At 34.5% G+C, this 17,305-nt stretch overlaps 1 protein-coding gene across 1 annotated transcript in view; it reads right to left on the reverse strand.

Moving 5' to 3' along the window:
• Positions 1 to 17,305, reverse strand: part of side (sidestep) — a 527,768-nt gene that overhangs the window by 216,027 nt on the left and 294,436 nt on the right. Inside the window, exons 7-8 of the mRNA XM_067761445.1 lie at positions 16,109 to 16,324; positions 14,364 to 14,533 (exon numbers count right to left, since the gene is read on the reverse strand). Coding sequence (XP_067617546.1) covers positions 14,364 to 14,533; positions 16,109 to 16,324 — 386 coding nt within the window. The remainder of the gene's footprint in view (positions 1 to 14,363; positions 14,534 to 16,108; positions 16,325 to 17,305) is intronic.

A 17,305-nucleotide genomic window follows, 5' to 3' on the forward strand; every position in this document is an offset into this window, starting at 1 on the left:
AAATCAAAGAATCGACAACAAAATATATGCAATAAGTAAAGCCAATCGACGGAAATCTGCATCATAAATTCGTGTTGAAATCAATGAAGACTTGGATTCACCAATATCGCTTACGACAGTAAAAGGCTGGTTTAAAGAAAAATGTATGATTGGAAGCATTGCTGCCAGAAAGCCACTTCTACGGCCGGTAAATAAACAGAAAAGGCTGAAGTTTGCTCAAGAACAGATCGACTTGACGATTGATCAGTGGAATTCAGTTTTATGGTCAGACGAATCAAAATTCGAACTTTTCGGTAGCCATAGGCGTCAATATGTTCGCAGAAACGTCAATGAAAGATTCAAAGCAGATTGCTTTGTGCCAACTATGAAACATGGCGGTAGCTTAGTGATGGTTTGGGTGGGCTGTTTTAGCTAGGCTGGTGTTGGTCAACTAAAAATTATTGAAGGAATTATGAAAAAAGAGCAGTATGACAGTATACTCCCACGCCATGCAATACCATCTGGCATTAATTTGATTGGTCGTGGATTCATTTACCAACAAGACAGCGATCTGAAACATACTTATGTACTTCTTATTTGGAACCAAAAAAAGTCGCAGTTGACCCTGATACAATGGAGTGGCCACCAAAATCCTCCGATTTAAATCCCATCGAGCTATTTGGGAAAAATTGGATCGATGTGTGAGAGATCTAAAGCCAACAAGCCTTCCTGACCTCGAGAATTGTTTGAACGAAGCGTTGAATAATATTTCACATCAAACACTTCAAAAAATCATCAAAAGAATGCCGAAATTGTGCGCTGCAGTCATCAAAGAAAAGGGAGGCCATTTTCAATAAAATCGTCTTCGGATCATAGAGCTAGGATGGATGTATAAAACTACTACTACCTTCATATATGACACGTGTTAAATTCATAAATGGTTCCGAAAAGCTTCAAAAAGGAGAATTTTCGTAGTCCAAAAAGTGGAAAAAATGCTTTTTGTGACGCCAATATGTGTCATATATGGATTATATTCAGGCCCATATCATTACATGAAATTAGGCTCATGAGATGTTTTCCTTTTTGACTCCGAATGTTAGCTTCGATCTTGCAAATACACAGAGAGGTCTGCTTTGAAATCAGATCTCTGCATTTTAAAACTAAGCTATGTGAAATTGTTATTTTTAATGTAATTTGGAGGAACCTATAAAAATGGGCGTAGAAACTTGCCAGAATATGGTGAAAAACCATAAAATTACTTTTTTTCAGCAATGAATCAAAAACGAATTACTCCGTTGCAGCTCTTCTTCTTTGCTGCGGTGGCTGCCGTGGTGTGGCTTTATCGTGCTCCGCATATTACACCATAAATTTGGTTCAGATTCCAGGAAATGCAACAGTAAACGTTTAGAGAAAACTTGTTTTCGTTGGAAAAAGTTTTTATAAGCGGAGTCGTCCCTCTTCAAGGGTTCAGTATATCAGCCATGAAAAGCTTATCAGTGAAAATTCAGCTGCCAGTCGGAGTCGTCATAAAACATGGAGGCTCCATCTCGCCAATTTGTAGAAAAAATAAAAAGGAGAACACTGCAAATTGTTAAGTAATTTCATTTTTTATTAAACTTTGAAATATTTACTTTCGTTCTACATCAAAAAAAAAAAAAAAAAAGGAAAGTACAAAGTACTCATGAAGCTGGATGTGTAAACATACAGGGGTACGTCTAGAGAACTAAAGTTTTTAAATAAGCTAGAGGAGCTCGCCCAGTGGTTGGAATAAAACGGAGACGACTTTATCAGGAACAAATAATTTCGGCAACAACCAATAACTACAATTTAGTCTTTTATAACCGACCTATTACCTTATTGGATTTCCTTTCGCCGAGTCATCGGCGTGTCATTGTCTTCTTATTAGTTTGTAATCGGGCTGTTATTGATGGGTTACAGAATTTTCATCAATTGTAAATTGAATTAGATATTCAAGTTTTATTGGTATCTTCTTCATAACAATTCGATGAGTCGTTGTTAGCACGTCGAAAAGGCGCCGATAACAAATTGGTAGCACTCCGATAAGAAATGAAAAAATATCAATAAAAAATCGATAACTTTTCCAAAAAAAATTTACAACTTTTCGATAACGAATTGGTAACACAAATACGACACGTCGATAACTCTTCGTTGACAAATCGATACATTTTTTATAGCAAATCGATAACTTTTTGATAACATATAAAAAAATATTTGAAAAAAAAAAATCGATAGCTTTTCGATTACAAATCACTATATAATCTATAATTCGCTAATAAAGATAACTCTCCGAAAAGAATAGGCAATAACTAATTGGTAATACATCAATAATGCAAGGATAAACTTTCCGAACCAAGTCTATAACTTTTCAACAACAAATCAACAAATTTTTTTATATCGATGACTTTTCAGTTAATAGCTGGAAACTCTTCGATCACAAATCTATAACAAATTGATAGCAAATCGATAACTTTTTGATAACATATAAAAAAATATTTGAAAAAAAAAAATCGATAGCTTTTCGATTACAAATCACTATATAATCTATAATTCGCTAATAAAGATAACTCTCCGAAAAGAATAGGCAATAACTAATTGGTAATACATCAATAATGCAAGGATAAACTTTCCGAACCAAGTCTATAACTTTTCAACAACAAATCAACAAATTTTTTATATCGATGACTTTTCAGTTAATATCTGGAAACTCTTCGATCACAAATCTATAACAAATTGATAGCAAATCGATAACTTCTTGATAATATATAAACACGACTTTTTGATAACTTTTTCATAACACATCGCAAATCTTTTTATAAATATTCATAACTTTTCGATAGGAATTGGATATAACCTTTGTTATCGACAACAGATATATAACACTTCGATAACAAGTCAATAGCTTGTTTACAACTCGTCGATAACACACGTATACAAACCCTTTCCTTTCCTAGCCTTGCATTCTTTCCACATTTGACTATAGTGTAGTGACTACACTTGCCGCTACCTTCTCTACTTTATCATACAAATCAATCCGATACACAATTTACGCCTACACTACACAGTACGCTTATATTCTCCACTCTCCCATACACACCGAGCTTACATTCTGTATTCTCTCACGCTGATACTTACACATCAAAAAATACATTTAAAAAAATGATTTTGTGTGTTTGTTCGCTGTTAGCCAAACATGCAAATGCAAAGTGGCGAAAAAGAAAACAATTCAATTGCGTACCTACTTACGTAGGTATGTATGCATTTTTATTTCATTTTAATTTCGGGGAAATTTAGTTATGCAACAAACCCAATTAAAATCGTACACATCTTTTGAAACAAAGTCTTCTGCTTAAATTTTTAAACAAAAACAATACCTTTTTTTTTTTGTTTATATCGGCCTATTGATAAATCATTCAAGGTTCGAATCGAGCTCAAGGCCAGAAAAATTTTTCTAATTTAGAAAAATTTAAAAATAACAATAATTATCATTAGAAAAAAATTATTGTTCTGGCCTTGAGCTCGATTCGAACCTTCAATGATTTATCAATAGGCCGATATAAACAAAAACAGTTGTTAATAAACCATGAGCACTTGGGAATGTCAAACAAAGTAATTGACAATAAACAAAAATCCAGTATTATCAGTGATTTGCACCAGATGGCGCAACACTGAATAAATGTAGTTGGTAGAAAGGAATAGAAGTAGCAAATTTGCCAGTCAAACAAACCACCGCTGTATAGCTAAATGGTTAGCGCAGCATGCCTAAAGCGTACTGATGATGAAGGCTTAGCACCCTTCGAAATGGATCTATCTGCGCAGTTATGGCAGGTTGTCTGAAAAATGTTCTACTTACTATGCCAAAAACAAAATACAATTTTTCTAATTTAGAAAAATTAAAAAATAACAATAATTATCATTAAAAAAAAAATTATTGTTCTGGCCTTGAGCTCGATTCGAACCTTGAATCAAAAACAATACCTTTTATGTTTGTTTGTATACAGAGTCAGAATAAAGAGTGTCCCTACATTAAACACAACTACCCCAAACTAAGATGGATGTTACACATTTTTTGAAAATTCTTCCAAAGGAGCCTCACATTTTTTAACGGGCAGCTACACATTGAGATCATAGGTATGTGATATGTCGTAGTTAGAGGTATTGTAAGTTTAAGCAGATATGGTAATGACTTGTTGTTTAACGTACAGTGGTGAAAAATCAAACATATTTTAAAGTAATTTTTTTAATAATTTCAAAAAAAATATATAAAAAAATGTATGTAGAGAATGTAGTTTTGAGTTCACCATTTTGGCAGGCCTGCAGTCTTTTTCAGTGGGTATTTTTTAGGTCAGGCGACCAAATTGGCGACGGTAAGAACATGAGCGGCCGGCCAATTGCTTTGTGAGTTGTTAGCAGCGTTACTTTATCTTTTCTCCAAGTGCCGCCGGTAAGTGACTTGGGGATATTGTTGCCTCTTTGTACTTTAGATAGAATTTACGGAGCATGTGCCTTGAAGGTAAGTTTGTTTTCAAACGATAACCCTAACATCTTTGCGATACTTGTCGGCAGCGTAACCCCATCGTATTATAACCCCGCTTTTAAGCTGGCATAATTTAGTAGCACTCTTCATAACCACATGCGCCTTTGAACTACTGTACGTCAACATGGCAGCAAACGGTGACATTCTCTTAAGTACTGACACTTAAAAGACCTACCAACTTATATGCTTACCAAAAGGAAGCAGTACAACGGAACATGCTTACATATGTGCTTGCGTGTACTTTTAAAGCTTACATACATACATGCATTACAACCATACATGGTTAGGTTATGAGATTTGTTTGCTGCCGAAAGAATGTGACTCAAGTCAAACAACAAACCGCCTTTAAATAGCAACAACAAAAACCTAATAATGAGCATTATACAATTCTAGCATATCTACTCCAACACAATTGAGATCAGATGAGATGACATAATTAGGTTAGGCAGAATGAGTATTCTTAGTAGCTGCTTTCAGGTCTATTCTAAAACTTTCGCTATCACCGTCAACATAAACTTTGGTGAGTTGAGTTTTTTATTTCATTTCTTGTTTGTTTCCGTTTATATTGTGCGTGATTTTGGTTGTCTGTTTATTAAAGGTAAAAATTAGAAAAGCTTATAGGTCTTTTACCAACATTAGGTGATACGGCCGATTAGATTGTTACTATGGATACGACTACATGGCAAGTTTGGTGTATTCTTGAATTTGATTGAAAGTCACTTTTGCTCAAACATCACTTCGTGTTATGCATAAAACGAAATATCGGTGTCGTAGAAAGTGTAGGGAGCAGTTGTGATAGGGTAGAGCCTTACACTTCCTAAGTGAAGAGCTTTCTCTGACTTATAATTTAACCCTTAAATGCATTGCGTTGCCATTTGGCAACATAGCATTAAAAGTTCTATAATTTCGCATATACCACAGATAACGGTTTAATTCGTGATGTAGACTTTTGGCTACATACTGTTCAAACGAAATCGTAAGTTGACTCGTGTGTTTTCATTGATCGTGCTTTTTTTGGCGCAATTTTTTGACATGAGTATACACATTGTCCATAAGTAGTGAAGGGTGAACTTTGAAAAGCATTGTAAAATAATAAATAAAGCATCAATTGTTATATAAAATTATTGTTTATACATAAAAAGGTATGTATTTGCATTTGCAGCAGTTGTATATATACAAATAATTTTGATTGTTATCAAATTACCATTTGGCTACATTGTGCATATAATCATAGTTTGTTCAACTTGTGTGACCACTATTAATTCTCTTGTTCAGTTGTTTCCAAAATGAATAAACCATTCGAATCAGTGGAGGAGCTTACGAAATATTTTCTGGAATATAATAGCGACGAAAGTGAAGATGAGAATGGCTTTGCAGATGACATAGAGGACCCAGACTTTGCTCAGACTGATCTGGCACATTCTGATGATGATACAGAAATAGATGCAATCACGCAGCCTCCTTTAGCTCCGAGTCCGTCATTGGAATGTAATTCTGCAGCCCCTTGAACCGAAGATTTTGGACAATGCACCAAAAAAAACATCATTTGGAGAAAAAAATCTACAATTAAATGAAGATCAACTCCAATTTCATGGCAACGATGAAATAGACGGTGAATTATTAAGTTTAGAGACTCCATACCAGTTTTTTTGTTACTTTTTTACTGATAAACTTATAATGAACATTGTGGAGCAGACAAATTTGTACAGTGTACAAAAGAATCCAGAGAAACATAACAAATATGCTCCGTCCGATATAAAAAAGTACATTGCCATTGTACTGTATATGTCTATTGTACATGCGCCGAGTATTAGATCTTATTGGAGTGATAAACTGGGCATTTCTTTTGTAAAAGACATAATGCCAGTCAAAGCCTTTGAAAAATTGCGGCAGAATATACACTTCAATGATAATTCTTCTTTTAAACCACGTGGTCAAGAAGGGCATGATCGGTTATACAAAATAAGGCCCCTAATCAATCATATTCTTTCCAAATTTAGTAGCATACCATTGGAAAAGCAACTGGCCATCGACGAACAAATGTGCACAACAAAAGTGAAACACTTCATGAAACAATATATGGCAATGAAACCCCATAAATCGGGTTTCAAATTGTTTGTTTTGGCAGGAATTTCTGGATTTGCCTACAATTTTGAAATATACACTGGTCCTGAAAACAATATGCCCAGACCGCGTGACGAACCAGATCTTGGGGCAACATCAAACATTGTTTTGCGTTTGTCTCGTATTATTCCAAGACAACCAAATTATCGCATATATCATGATAATTTTTATACAGCCATGATGGTGATGGTGTATTTAGCCAAAAAAGATATTTTCTCGCTTGGAACTGTTCGTAGAAACAGATTTCCAAATTGTAAATTACCAACAGAAGCCGCAATGAAAAAAGAAGAACGCGGAAAAAGCCATGAATATATGACGACTATAGATGGAGACGATATAACTTCAGTTGTTTGGAAGGATAATAAATATGTTAACCTAATATCTTCTTTTGCAGGAACATCTCCTGAAATATTAGTAAAACGATTTGATCGGAAAGCTGGCAAAGTAGTTGATGTAAAATGTCCCAATATTATTCAGGAATATAATCGTCATATGGGAGGCGTGGACCTTTTAGATAGTTTAATGGGTCGGTATAAAATTGCAATTAAAAGTAGAAAGTGGTACTTGCGCATATTTTATCACTTGATTGACATGACAATGGTCAATGCATGGTTGACCTACAAACGCGTACTGAAGCAGAAGAACAAAACGGAATCTAATCTTTTAAACCAAGCTGATTTTCGTCTTGAAATAGGTCGTTGCCTCAGCCAAGTGAAAGTGGGAACAAAACGTGGCAGACCAAGTAGCATAGAACCAGCAATTCAAATGAAGAAGAAAAGAGGTCCTGCTCAACAGTTTCCTACCAAGGATATTCGCAGAGATGAAACTGGACACTGGCCCGAGCACACGGAAACTAAAATGCGCTGCAAATGTCCTGAATGTAAGGGCTTCAGTCGCGTTAAATGTGAAAAATGTGGCATTGCTCTGTGTTTTAACAACAAAAATAATTGTTTTAAACTTTTTCATATAAATTAATATATCATCTACATGTTTTTTGAACAATTTAAATTGAATAAAATAATTTTTTCTCCTTCCATTTTCGTTTTGTTTCAGTCCTGACAATTTTCATTATATCGCTCTAATAACAGATGATGTAGCCATTTGGCAACAAACCCTTATCCTTAAGAAAAATGGACCATTTTGAGCATTAAAATTTTTTTTATTTTTTTTTTCATGACTTTATAAGCAGTTATCTCTCGTTAAAAAAAAAATCGGAGATGTCATGCATATCTTGACAACGTCCATCATTTCGAACCATACTATAGGAGAGGTAAGATCAGTTCGTTATAGAGCTTTATAGATGTGCGTCGAAGGGGGATTATACTTATAAGTTGCATACTCTTTTGCTCAAATTAGCACAAGCTTTCAGTAGTTCTTTAGTCCTCCACAACACCTGATTTATGATGTGCATACAATGCGAGTAGATGGCGCTATACAGAAACTTTTTAGGTGCACTTGAACCAGATTTATAAAAGAAATACAAGTTTACAATGTAAAGTGTTAGTTCTAGTTCTAGCCAGTGGTTACTTTAGATATTTTGTCAGCAGGAAATAAAATAACATAAAATAAAATAAAATAAAATAAAATAAAATAAAATGAAAACTAAAATAAAAACTAAAATAGAACAAACTAAAATAAAATAAAATAACAAAAAAATTAAACAAAATAAAATAATATATAAAATAAAATAAACTACAGCAAAACAAAAAAAAAATAAAATAAAAAATAAAATAAAATAAAATTAAATAAAATAAAACAAAACAAAATAAAGCCAAATTAAATTAAATAGAACAGGAAAAAATAAAATAAAGTAAAATAAAATAATATAAAATAAAATAAAATAAGAAAATAAAAGAAAAATAGAATAAAATAAAATAATATAATATAAAAACAATTAAATAAAATAGATTTTAAATCGAAGAGTTATCAGTTTGTTAAAAAACAATATCGATTTATCACCTAAAAGTCATCGATATGTTAAGAAAATCTCATCGCTTTGTTATCGGATTATTACCAGTTTCCTATCGGATTGTTATCGAATAATATATCACTTTTTCCTAATCCTTTTATTCACTCCTACCTCCGTCTTTTTCGCTTCATCTATCTCCACCTTCGTCTCATTCTATCTCTTTGTCAATATCCTTCTCTCTTTTCTCTTCTCTCATTTCCTTCTCCTTCTTCTGCATCCGTTATTGTCTGTCCCAGAGGGTGGTATGTATTTTATTCCAGTCCCAGTCCCACTCCGAGTCTCAGTCCCAGTCCTAGTCCCTATCTCGAAAATATATTACTCTGTACAAAAGCTCTCATCAACAGCTTTCATTTGATATCCATATTGTATAAACACTATCTAGGCATTCACTGGCCCACGTTTTGGCCTATATCTCGAGACCCTAGTCACCCAGGGGTATGAAAATTACCCTCTACTAAAGCACTCATCAACAGCTTTCATTTGTTATTCATATGCTATAAACACATTCTAGGGGTACTCGGGTCCACGTTTAGGCCCATATTTCGAGACCCTGTACGTCGATCGTAACCAAACGTATGAAGTAACCACCGCGCGAGGTTTACGCATATTGTGGGAAAGTTTGAACAAAATCCTCCGCCGCATCTCTTCAAATAACGGCGACCAACTAACACACAATTTAGCCTTTCTTTTTATATATATAGATTTCTATTTTTCACACTTCAATAAAATATTAAAACGAAATGCAGATTTTCGTTGCTTTTGAAATTCGGCTTAAAAATTGCACATGGAACAACTAAAGACTCTCCTGAATTAAAAAAATGTAATAGTACCTCTAAATCGCGGGTCCCCTCAGAAATCAAGATGAAACTACACACGGGTTGCAAAACTAATTCAAAATCGGTTCAGTAGTTTAGGAGTACATTTGCGCCAAACATAGTGACACGTTATTTTTATATATCAAGGTATCACAACCTTGTATGCACCGAAGTTTCTTGCGCAGTTTCAGGTCTCCGTGTTATAGGGAAGCTCGTTAAACCACGAAAGCAAAATTTCCACTTAGCAGAATTTTTTTGAATTTTTACGAATCCTGAACCATCTTGCGAACATTTTTTTCCTTCATGTTGCATTGCCATGGGGTTGTGAATTAAGTCCTTAGTTCCAAGAATCTAACTCTACAGGAAGGTCGCATGATTCCAAATGTTGTAAATTGACTTTCTAAATATCTCTAAATATTGCGATCCCTGTCCCATATAGAAAACTCTTATAGAACTAAATAACCTACTATATATCTTAATATATCGCGTCCTATCTATACCAATTCGTTTAAGTCCTTATAATCTAAATCTCTGTAATTGGCAAAACAAAGTACATATTTACAGATATACATTCTTAAATGAAATTTTACCAAAATCGAGTTCGTAATTCTAATGTTCTTGACAAATTTGTTTGATTCCTTTGTGCAATTACGACTACGTACATATATATATATATATATATATAGATGTAGAATATGTAACCCACTTAGTTATGTACATTCACTTACATTTCAACTTCATCATCGTCTGTTGTTTGCAAAAGTGTTATTGCGCTGTGCGTTTGCAGCAGAAGCACTTAGTTACTCATACCAACAAACGTACATACAGTAAATATTTTTATACCCATCTGTATTTATACACAGGATATTATAACTTTGATTGGATAACGGTTGGTTGTACAGGTATAAAGGAATCAAGATAGATATAGACTCCCATATATCAAAATCATCAGTATTGAAAAAAAATTGATTGAGCCATGCCCGTTGGTCCGTCCGTTAACACGATAACTTGAGTAAATATTGATATATTTTCACCAAATTTGGTACACGAGCTTATTGGGACACAGAATAGATTGGTACTGAAAATGATAACCACGCCCACTTTTTATATATATAAAATTTTTGAAAACACAAAAACCTGATTATTTAGTAAATAATACACCTAGAATATTGAAATTTGACGTGTGGACTGATATTGAGACTATCGACAAAAATTTGAAAAGCATTTTTAAAATGGGAGTGGCACCGCCCACTTGTGATAGAATCAATTTTACAAATATTATTAATCAAAAATCGTTAAATATATCGTAACAAAATTCGGCAGAGAGGTTGCCTTTACTATAAGGAATGCTTTGAAGAAAAATTAACGAAATCGGTTAAGGACCACGCGCACTTATATATAAAGGATTTTTAAAAGGGTCGTAAATGAAAATAATAAAGCTATATTTTAGCGAAAAAGAGCTTTGTATCAATAGAATTTGACTTTCTAAATTGAATTATAACATTAAATTGGAAAATACTAAAATTTTTGAAAATGTGTGTGGCACCCTTTTTTGTCTAAGCAATTTTCAATGTTCAAAATTGGGTACAAATATTTGGATAAGTAGGCAAAAATAATAAGTTAAATCTTAGCGAAAAATAATTTTGTACCAATCGTATTTTGTGCCATTATAACAAGAAATGGGAAAAAATTCAAATCTATGAAAATGGGCGTGGCACTGCCCCTTTCTTACAAGGCATCTCCCAAAGTTTCTGGAGCCATAACTCGACGAAAAATTTGTGCACATGTATGCCTTTGAACAGGAAATATTTTCGGTAAAAGTAGACTAAATCGGTTAAATCGCCTTCTTTTTGTAAAAGTGCGAAGATGCAGGTAATAAGCTATTTCTAGTAAAAGTTGGAAAATTTCGTTAATAACCCTGCCCTTTTTTTTGTAATAACGCTTTTTAGTACAATGGCACTTGTGTGTTTATGTTTATTGCTCTGTTATATCTTTATTTTAAAATAAACAGTACGGAAATCCCCATATCTGAAGGATAACTGCATTATTAACCGCTCAAGGTCATTGGTGTTAGCCTCTGTACCCTTTTGCTTCTTTTAAACGAAAATTAGTTCAGAATAGAACCATGTCTGTATGTATTATTGCGCAGCCTTGTAGCACTATTAACCACAAAAACAAACAACAACAGCATTTTAAGTGTACAGCTTGATATGTAATGTCCGGTTTCACCCTTACTTGTTTTTTTTTTTTTCAAATTCCTTCTATTTACAACAATAGCGCTAGAAGCCATGCATTTAATATATAATAGCACTTTGTACTCAAATTCGCATGAGACGAATTCATTTACAGTTGATTTCAAGAGTTGACAATTGACAAAATGGACTTGATGTAATGGCAATGAGTTGTGTGGTTTTCTTAAATTTGGGGAGCCGGTGGACTTGAACAGTTGTAGAGCTCTTAGTTAATTAGTTGCTTGCAAATAAAATTTGTACTCTAATACATAGTGTGTATTTTAGTATCTTTGTTGTGTGCGAATGATCAAAGAGAATGCTTTTAATTTTAATACTTTTAGATTGCTGATTTTCTAACTTACAAACAAGCTTAAATGATTTGAGGAGCGAAATTTTTATTTGTTGTAATTTAGTTATATATAATTTTAATACAAATTTAAGGGGAAAAATTAGCTATTAGTTTTGTTCCCGGTAAATTTAAGTGATATGTATTTAGATATACTGCCCACCTAAACTCTTTGGATCTCCCATATAAAAAAGTTATGTGGAAATAAAGCACAGTGACTGATTGCCTATCAATCTAAATAGTATCAATCAGCAAACAAGAATAATTCTATATCAAAACAAGTAAGGAAGGCTAAGTTCGTGTGTAACCGAACATTACATACTCAGTTGAGAGCTATGGAGACAAAATAAGGGAAAATCACCATGTAGGAAAATGAACCTAGGGAAACCCTGTCATACAACATGTGTATCAAATGGAAGGTATTAAAGAGTGCTCTAAAAGGGAGTGGGCCATAGTTCTATAGGTGGAAGCCATTTTGGGATATCGCCATAAAGGTGGACCAGTGCTGACTCTAGAATTTGCTTGTACAATATGGGTATCAAATGAAAAGTGTTAATGAGTATTTTAAAAGGGCGTGGGCCTTAGTTCTATAGGTGAACACCTTTTCGAAATATCGCCATAAAGGTGGACCAGGGGTGATTCTAGAATTTGTTTGTACGATATGGGTATCAAATGAAAGGTGTTAATGAGTATTTTAAATGGAAGTGGGCCTTAGTTCTATAGGTGGACGCCTTTTCGAGATATCGTCATAGAGGTGACCAGGGGTAACTCTAGAATGTGTTTGTCCGATATGGGTATCAATTTAAAAGTGTTAATGAGGGTTTTAAAAGGGAGTAGCTCTTAGTTGTATATGTGAAGGCGTTCTGGAGATATCGACCAAAATGTGGACCAGAGTGACCAAGAACATCTTCTGTCGGGTACGGCTGATTTATTTATATATGTCATACCAAGAACAGAATTCCTGCCAAGATTTCAAGGGCTTTTGCTTTCGTCCTACAGAACTTTTTAATTTTCTTCTACTTAATATGGTAGGTGTCACACCCACTTTACAAAGTTTTTTTCTAAAGTTATATTTTGCGTCAATAGACCTATACAATTACCATGTTTCATCCCTTGTTTCATATTTGGTATAGAATTATGGCATTTTTTGCATTTTTCGTAATTTTCAATATCGAAAAAGTGGGCGTGGTCATAGTCGGATTGCGGCCTTTTTTTATACAAATACAAAGAGAGTTCAGATAAGTACGTGGACTGAGGTTAGTAAAGATATATCGATTTTTGCTCAAGTTATCGTGTTAACGGCCGAGCGGAAGGACAGACGGTCGACTGTGTATAAAAACTGGGCGTGGCTGCAACCGATTTCGCCTTTTTCACAGAAAATAATTATCGTCCTACAATGTAATCCGCTACCAAATTTCACAATGATTGGTAAATTTTTGTTCGACTTATGGCATTAAAAGTTTCGCAGACAAATTATATGAAAAAGGGCGGAGCCACGCCCATTTTGAGATTCTATTTCATTTTTGTATTTTGTTGCACCATATCATTACTGGAGTTAAATGTTGACATAATTTACTTATATACTGTAAAGATATTAAATTTTTGTTAAAATTCGACTTTAAAATTTTTTTTTTAAAAAGTGGGCGTGTTCTTCATCCGATTTTGGTAATTTTTATTTAACACACATATAGTAATAGGAGTAACGTTTCTGCCAAATTTCATTATGATATCTTCAACGACTGCCAAATTACAGCTTGCAAAACTTTTAAATTACCTTCTTTTAAAAGTGGGCGGTGCCACGTTCACTGTCCAAAATTTTACTGATTTTCTATTCTGCATCATAAGTTCAACTCACCTACAAAGTTTCATCGCTTTATCCGTCTTTGGTAATGAATTATCGCACCTTTTCCGTTTTTCGAAATTTTCGATATCGAAAAAGTGGGCGTGGTTATAGTCCGATATCGTTCATTTTAAATAGCGATCTGAAATGAGTGCCCAGGAACCTACATACCAAATTTCATCAAGATACCTCAAAATTTATTCAAGTTATCGTGTTAACGGACGGACGGACGGACGGCCGGACATGGCTCAATCAAAATTTTTTTCGAAACTGATGATTTTGATATATGGAAGTCTATATCTATCTCGATTCCTTTATACCTGTACAACCAACCGTTATCCAATCAAAGTTAATATACTGTGGGCAAAGCAGGCTGAGTATAAAAAAAAATTATGCACAGTGCTTCGATAAAAGTGTATGTACATAACTATACATATAGTGGTAATATACGTACACATACAAGCACGCATACATATATGAACATTTCAACAAACACAATTTTACCTCTCTGTCACTATGCACAGTGACTTCCGCATTCCGTATTGGTTCACCATCCAACAACCATGTAATCTTCGCCGCCGGATATGAGCCCCACGAATCGCAGCGCAAAGGCACAGGCTGACCGGCAGTCAGCAAATCATTGGCTGTGAGAATTTTCACGCGCACCGGTTTCACTAGAAACGAAATAAAAAAAATATACAGATTACAAAAATGTATCAATAATGTAATACATCGAAATAGTATACATACAATTACTGCAATTGTAATATATCTTTCAAAAGGGCTAGGGTAATAAATTTTGACATAATTACAAATTTTCGAAATTCCTGAAACTTGAAAAAAGTATCAGATATGAACGATTTGCTACGGCAACCAGTTATATGTAGTAACATTATCACTAGCAGCAAGAGTAGCAGTAAAAATAACAGTAATAGTGGCCATAAGTGACGTAAGCCCTCCCGTCGCCTTTACTGCACCTACAACCATTAACTGAATTGTCAAGACTAGTTCAAGTCCAAATTTCCAATGTTTCCTTAGCAATTTGAGTTTAACAAATAACAAGTCATGGTTTAAGAAAGAAGGTTATTCCATTGTAAGTTGTCAGTCGACATATTAACTGACAATTAAACAGATAAAGACATTTTGTGCTGGCATCTCTTCAAAAAAAAAGATATTTTACATTTTATTTTTTCGAAAATTTTGGAAATATTATGGGGACGCTCTTGCGAGTGCAATGTATTAGTCATCGGAAACTTTCGAGGAATCATAGCCCGATTAGACAGCCATTCTTCGATTAAAACATCTGGGTCTCAAAAGAAGATTATTTTGACGAAATTCCAAATATATATTTGGGAAACTTAATTAGCTTCGGACATGGAAATTGGACAGAACCACAAGCACCGTCAAGATTCAGATAGTAGGAGTACATGGCTCAACAGCGACTCTGCAAGAGTTTCGCTAGTAGGTCCCGAAAGATTTCAAAATACCCAATGTGTCACGTTATTTAAAGGGAAAGGATGCGTGACTTTAGCTTCAGAACAGGGCCTTAAAACTTTTTCCTCTTAAAAAACTGAAACTTTAAATTTTGACGTCTTGAAACTTCCAACAAACAAACAGATAGTCAACGCTAGAGTCGGTTAAATGCAACTCTCTTTTTGTCAGAATTAAAAGAAATAACCTTCTTTTTTATGGACAAGTTTCGTAAGTTGGGTTAGGTGGTAGCTGCCCTGGTAGGGGAAGCTGACTTGTACAACATGAAGGTCCGGTGTGATACCACATAAAATAAATTAAGAGACGGTGACGTAGCTACAGCTACATAGAGAATCGAATGATACCCATCTGTATCTAGGATAAATCCTCCAAGTTAGTTGCGACCGAAATACTTTCGCCTAGTTCTAGCAAAAGCTGAGAAATGAAGCAAAAAGTGATTCGATGATTCTACCTCATCATCTCTGAACAGCTGCAGCAGGATAGGGTTTCCAGTGTATTGAGACATACCGCATGGATTCCCATTGGACAGTGCCCCGTTAAAACCCCAATGACTATTGATAGGTAGAATCAAGAATCATGCCATTCACTTCTAGCCAGAAAGACCTTGCTACCCTGAAAAACGGATATTTTCTGCTCACAGCTGTAGCTTAATGAATTCCTTATAGCCGTAAGCAACTATTGATCGATTTTTTTCCCACTTTAAAATCCTTTACGAATTTAAACTGCATAATAATACGTATTTAACATAAAATATTCACTTACAATGTACTTGCACGTAACGTCCTTCACCACAGGCGGTATAAGCTTTGTACCTTGTGCGCGACACTCAATTTTTGCACCAAAGTAATCACGTGTCGTAGTGCCAATCAACAATTGATTTACCATAATAGTCGCACCTTCCTCAACTGACGTATGACTGGTGCCAATTAACTCCATATCATCACGCCACCAAGTTACCTTTGGCGCCGGACGACCTGGAAGTACAAAAGAAAGGACACTTTTTTTGTTACACGTGAAATACGTTATTTATTAAAATTATTTAAGGAAGTGGAAAAAGTAAACTAGCGCCAATAAATCAATATTTGTATAAAGAAACGCTCAAAGTAAATTTTTAAATTTTCTTAATTAGACCAAATTGATTGTTTAAATTTTTGCGGAAATCAGGCGATTGCTGATAAGACCAGTCCGTAATAAATACTCCGCTCGAGTATTGATGAAATTTTAGGTAGTAGATATTTTTATATAATATATGCATCAATTTAATAATTTCAATTTGCTTTGCAATCGTGTTTTTCGGTTCACGCTGAATTCGCAAATGTCCACATTAAGATTAGCAAATGGACACCATGGCGTATACGCAACAATTTTACGGGCACACTTCCTTCCAAATCATATTAAGATTTTGTGGTAAAAGAAACCACAAGAAGCGATAAAAGGTACTTAAGTGTAAGTACATATGTGTGTATTAACCAAATAGCTAATATTCACTTTCTATGAAACACATACATACATAAACAGTGAAACCTCCCTTGGGCGGATACGCACCGTCAGTCAACTGTTGTCCAACCAAGAGGGGTATCCGCTCAACTTAAGGGGTAGCTATTTTACATTTTTTTCAATTGGTTAATAGATTTAGCACTCACAATCTCCTATTTTCTTTTGACGATGAGATCTTAGAACCCCAATAGAGTAGGAAGGGTGGAGCAACATCGCCGAAATGTCAAAAGATACGATATACATTACGGAAATGGAACCAAACTAATGGAAACGGGATATACTCCCAGCAATACCAAGATTATACAAACTGGCATAGATACTGCAGTCGCGTAAACATTTGTAATAACAACCAGGCGGTCATTGTGGCAATAATCTCGCATAGCATAACAACTATGAGCGTGTTGTCAACCTCACCTATCCGTGGCAAATCTTGTTTCATTAACAGCCGAGGCTCTGGC

Source organism: Eurosta solidaginis, chromosome 1 (genome assembly GCF_040869045.1).
Source record: "Eurosta solidaginis isolate ZX-2024a chromosome 1, ASM4086904v1, whole genome shotgun sequence".
Classification (NCBI taxonomy): domain Eukaryota; kingdom Metazoa; phylum Arthropoda; class Insecta; order Diptera; family Tephritidae; genus Eurosta; species Eurosta solidaginis.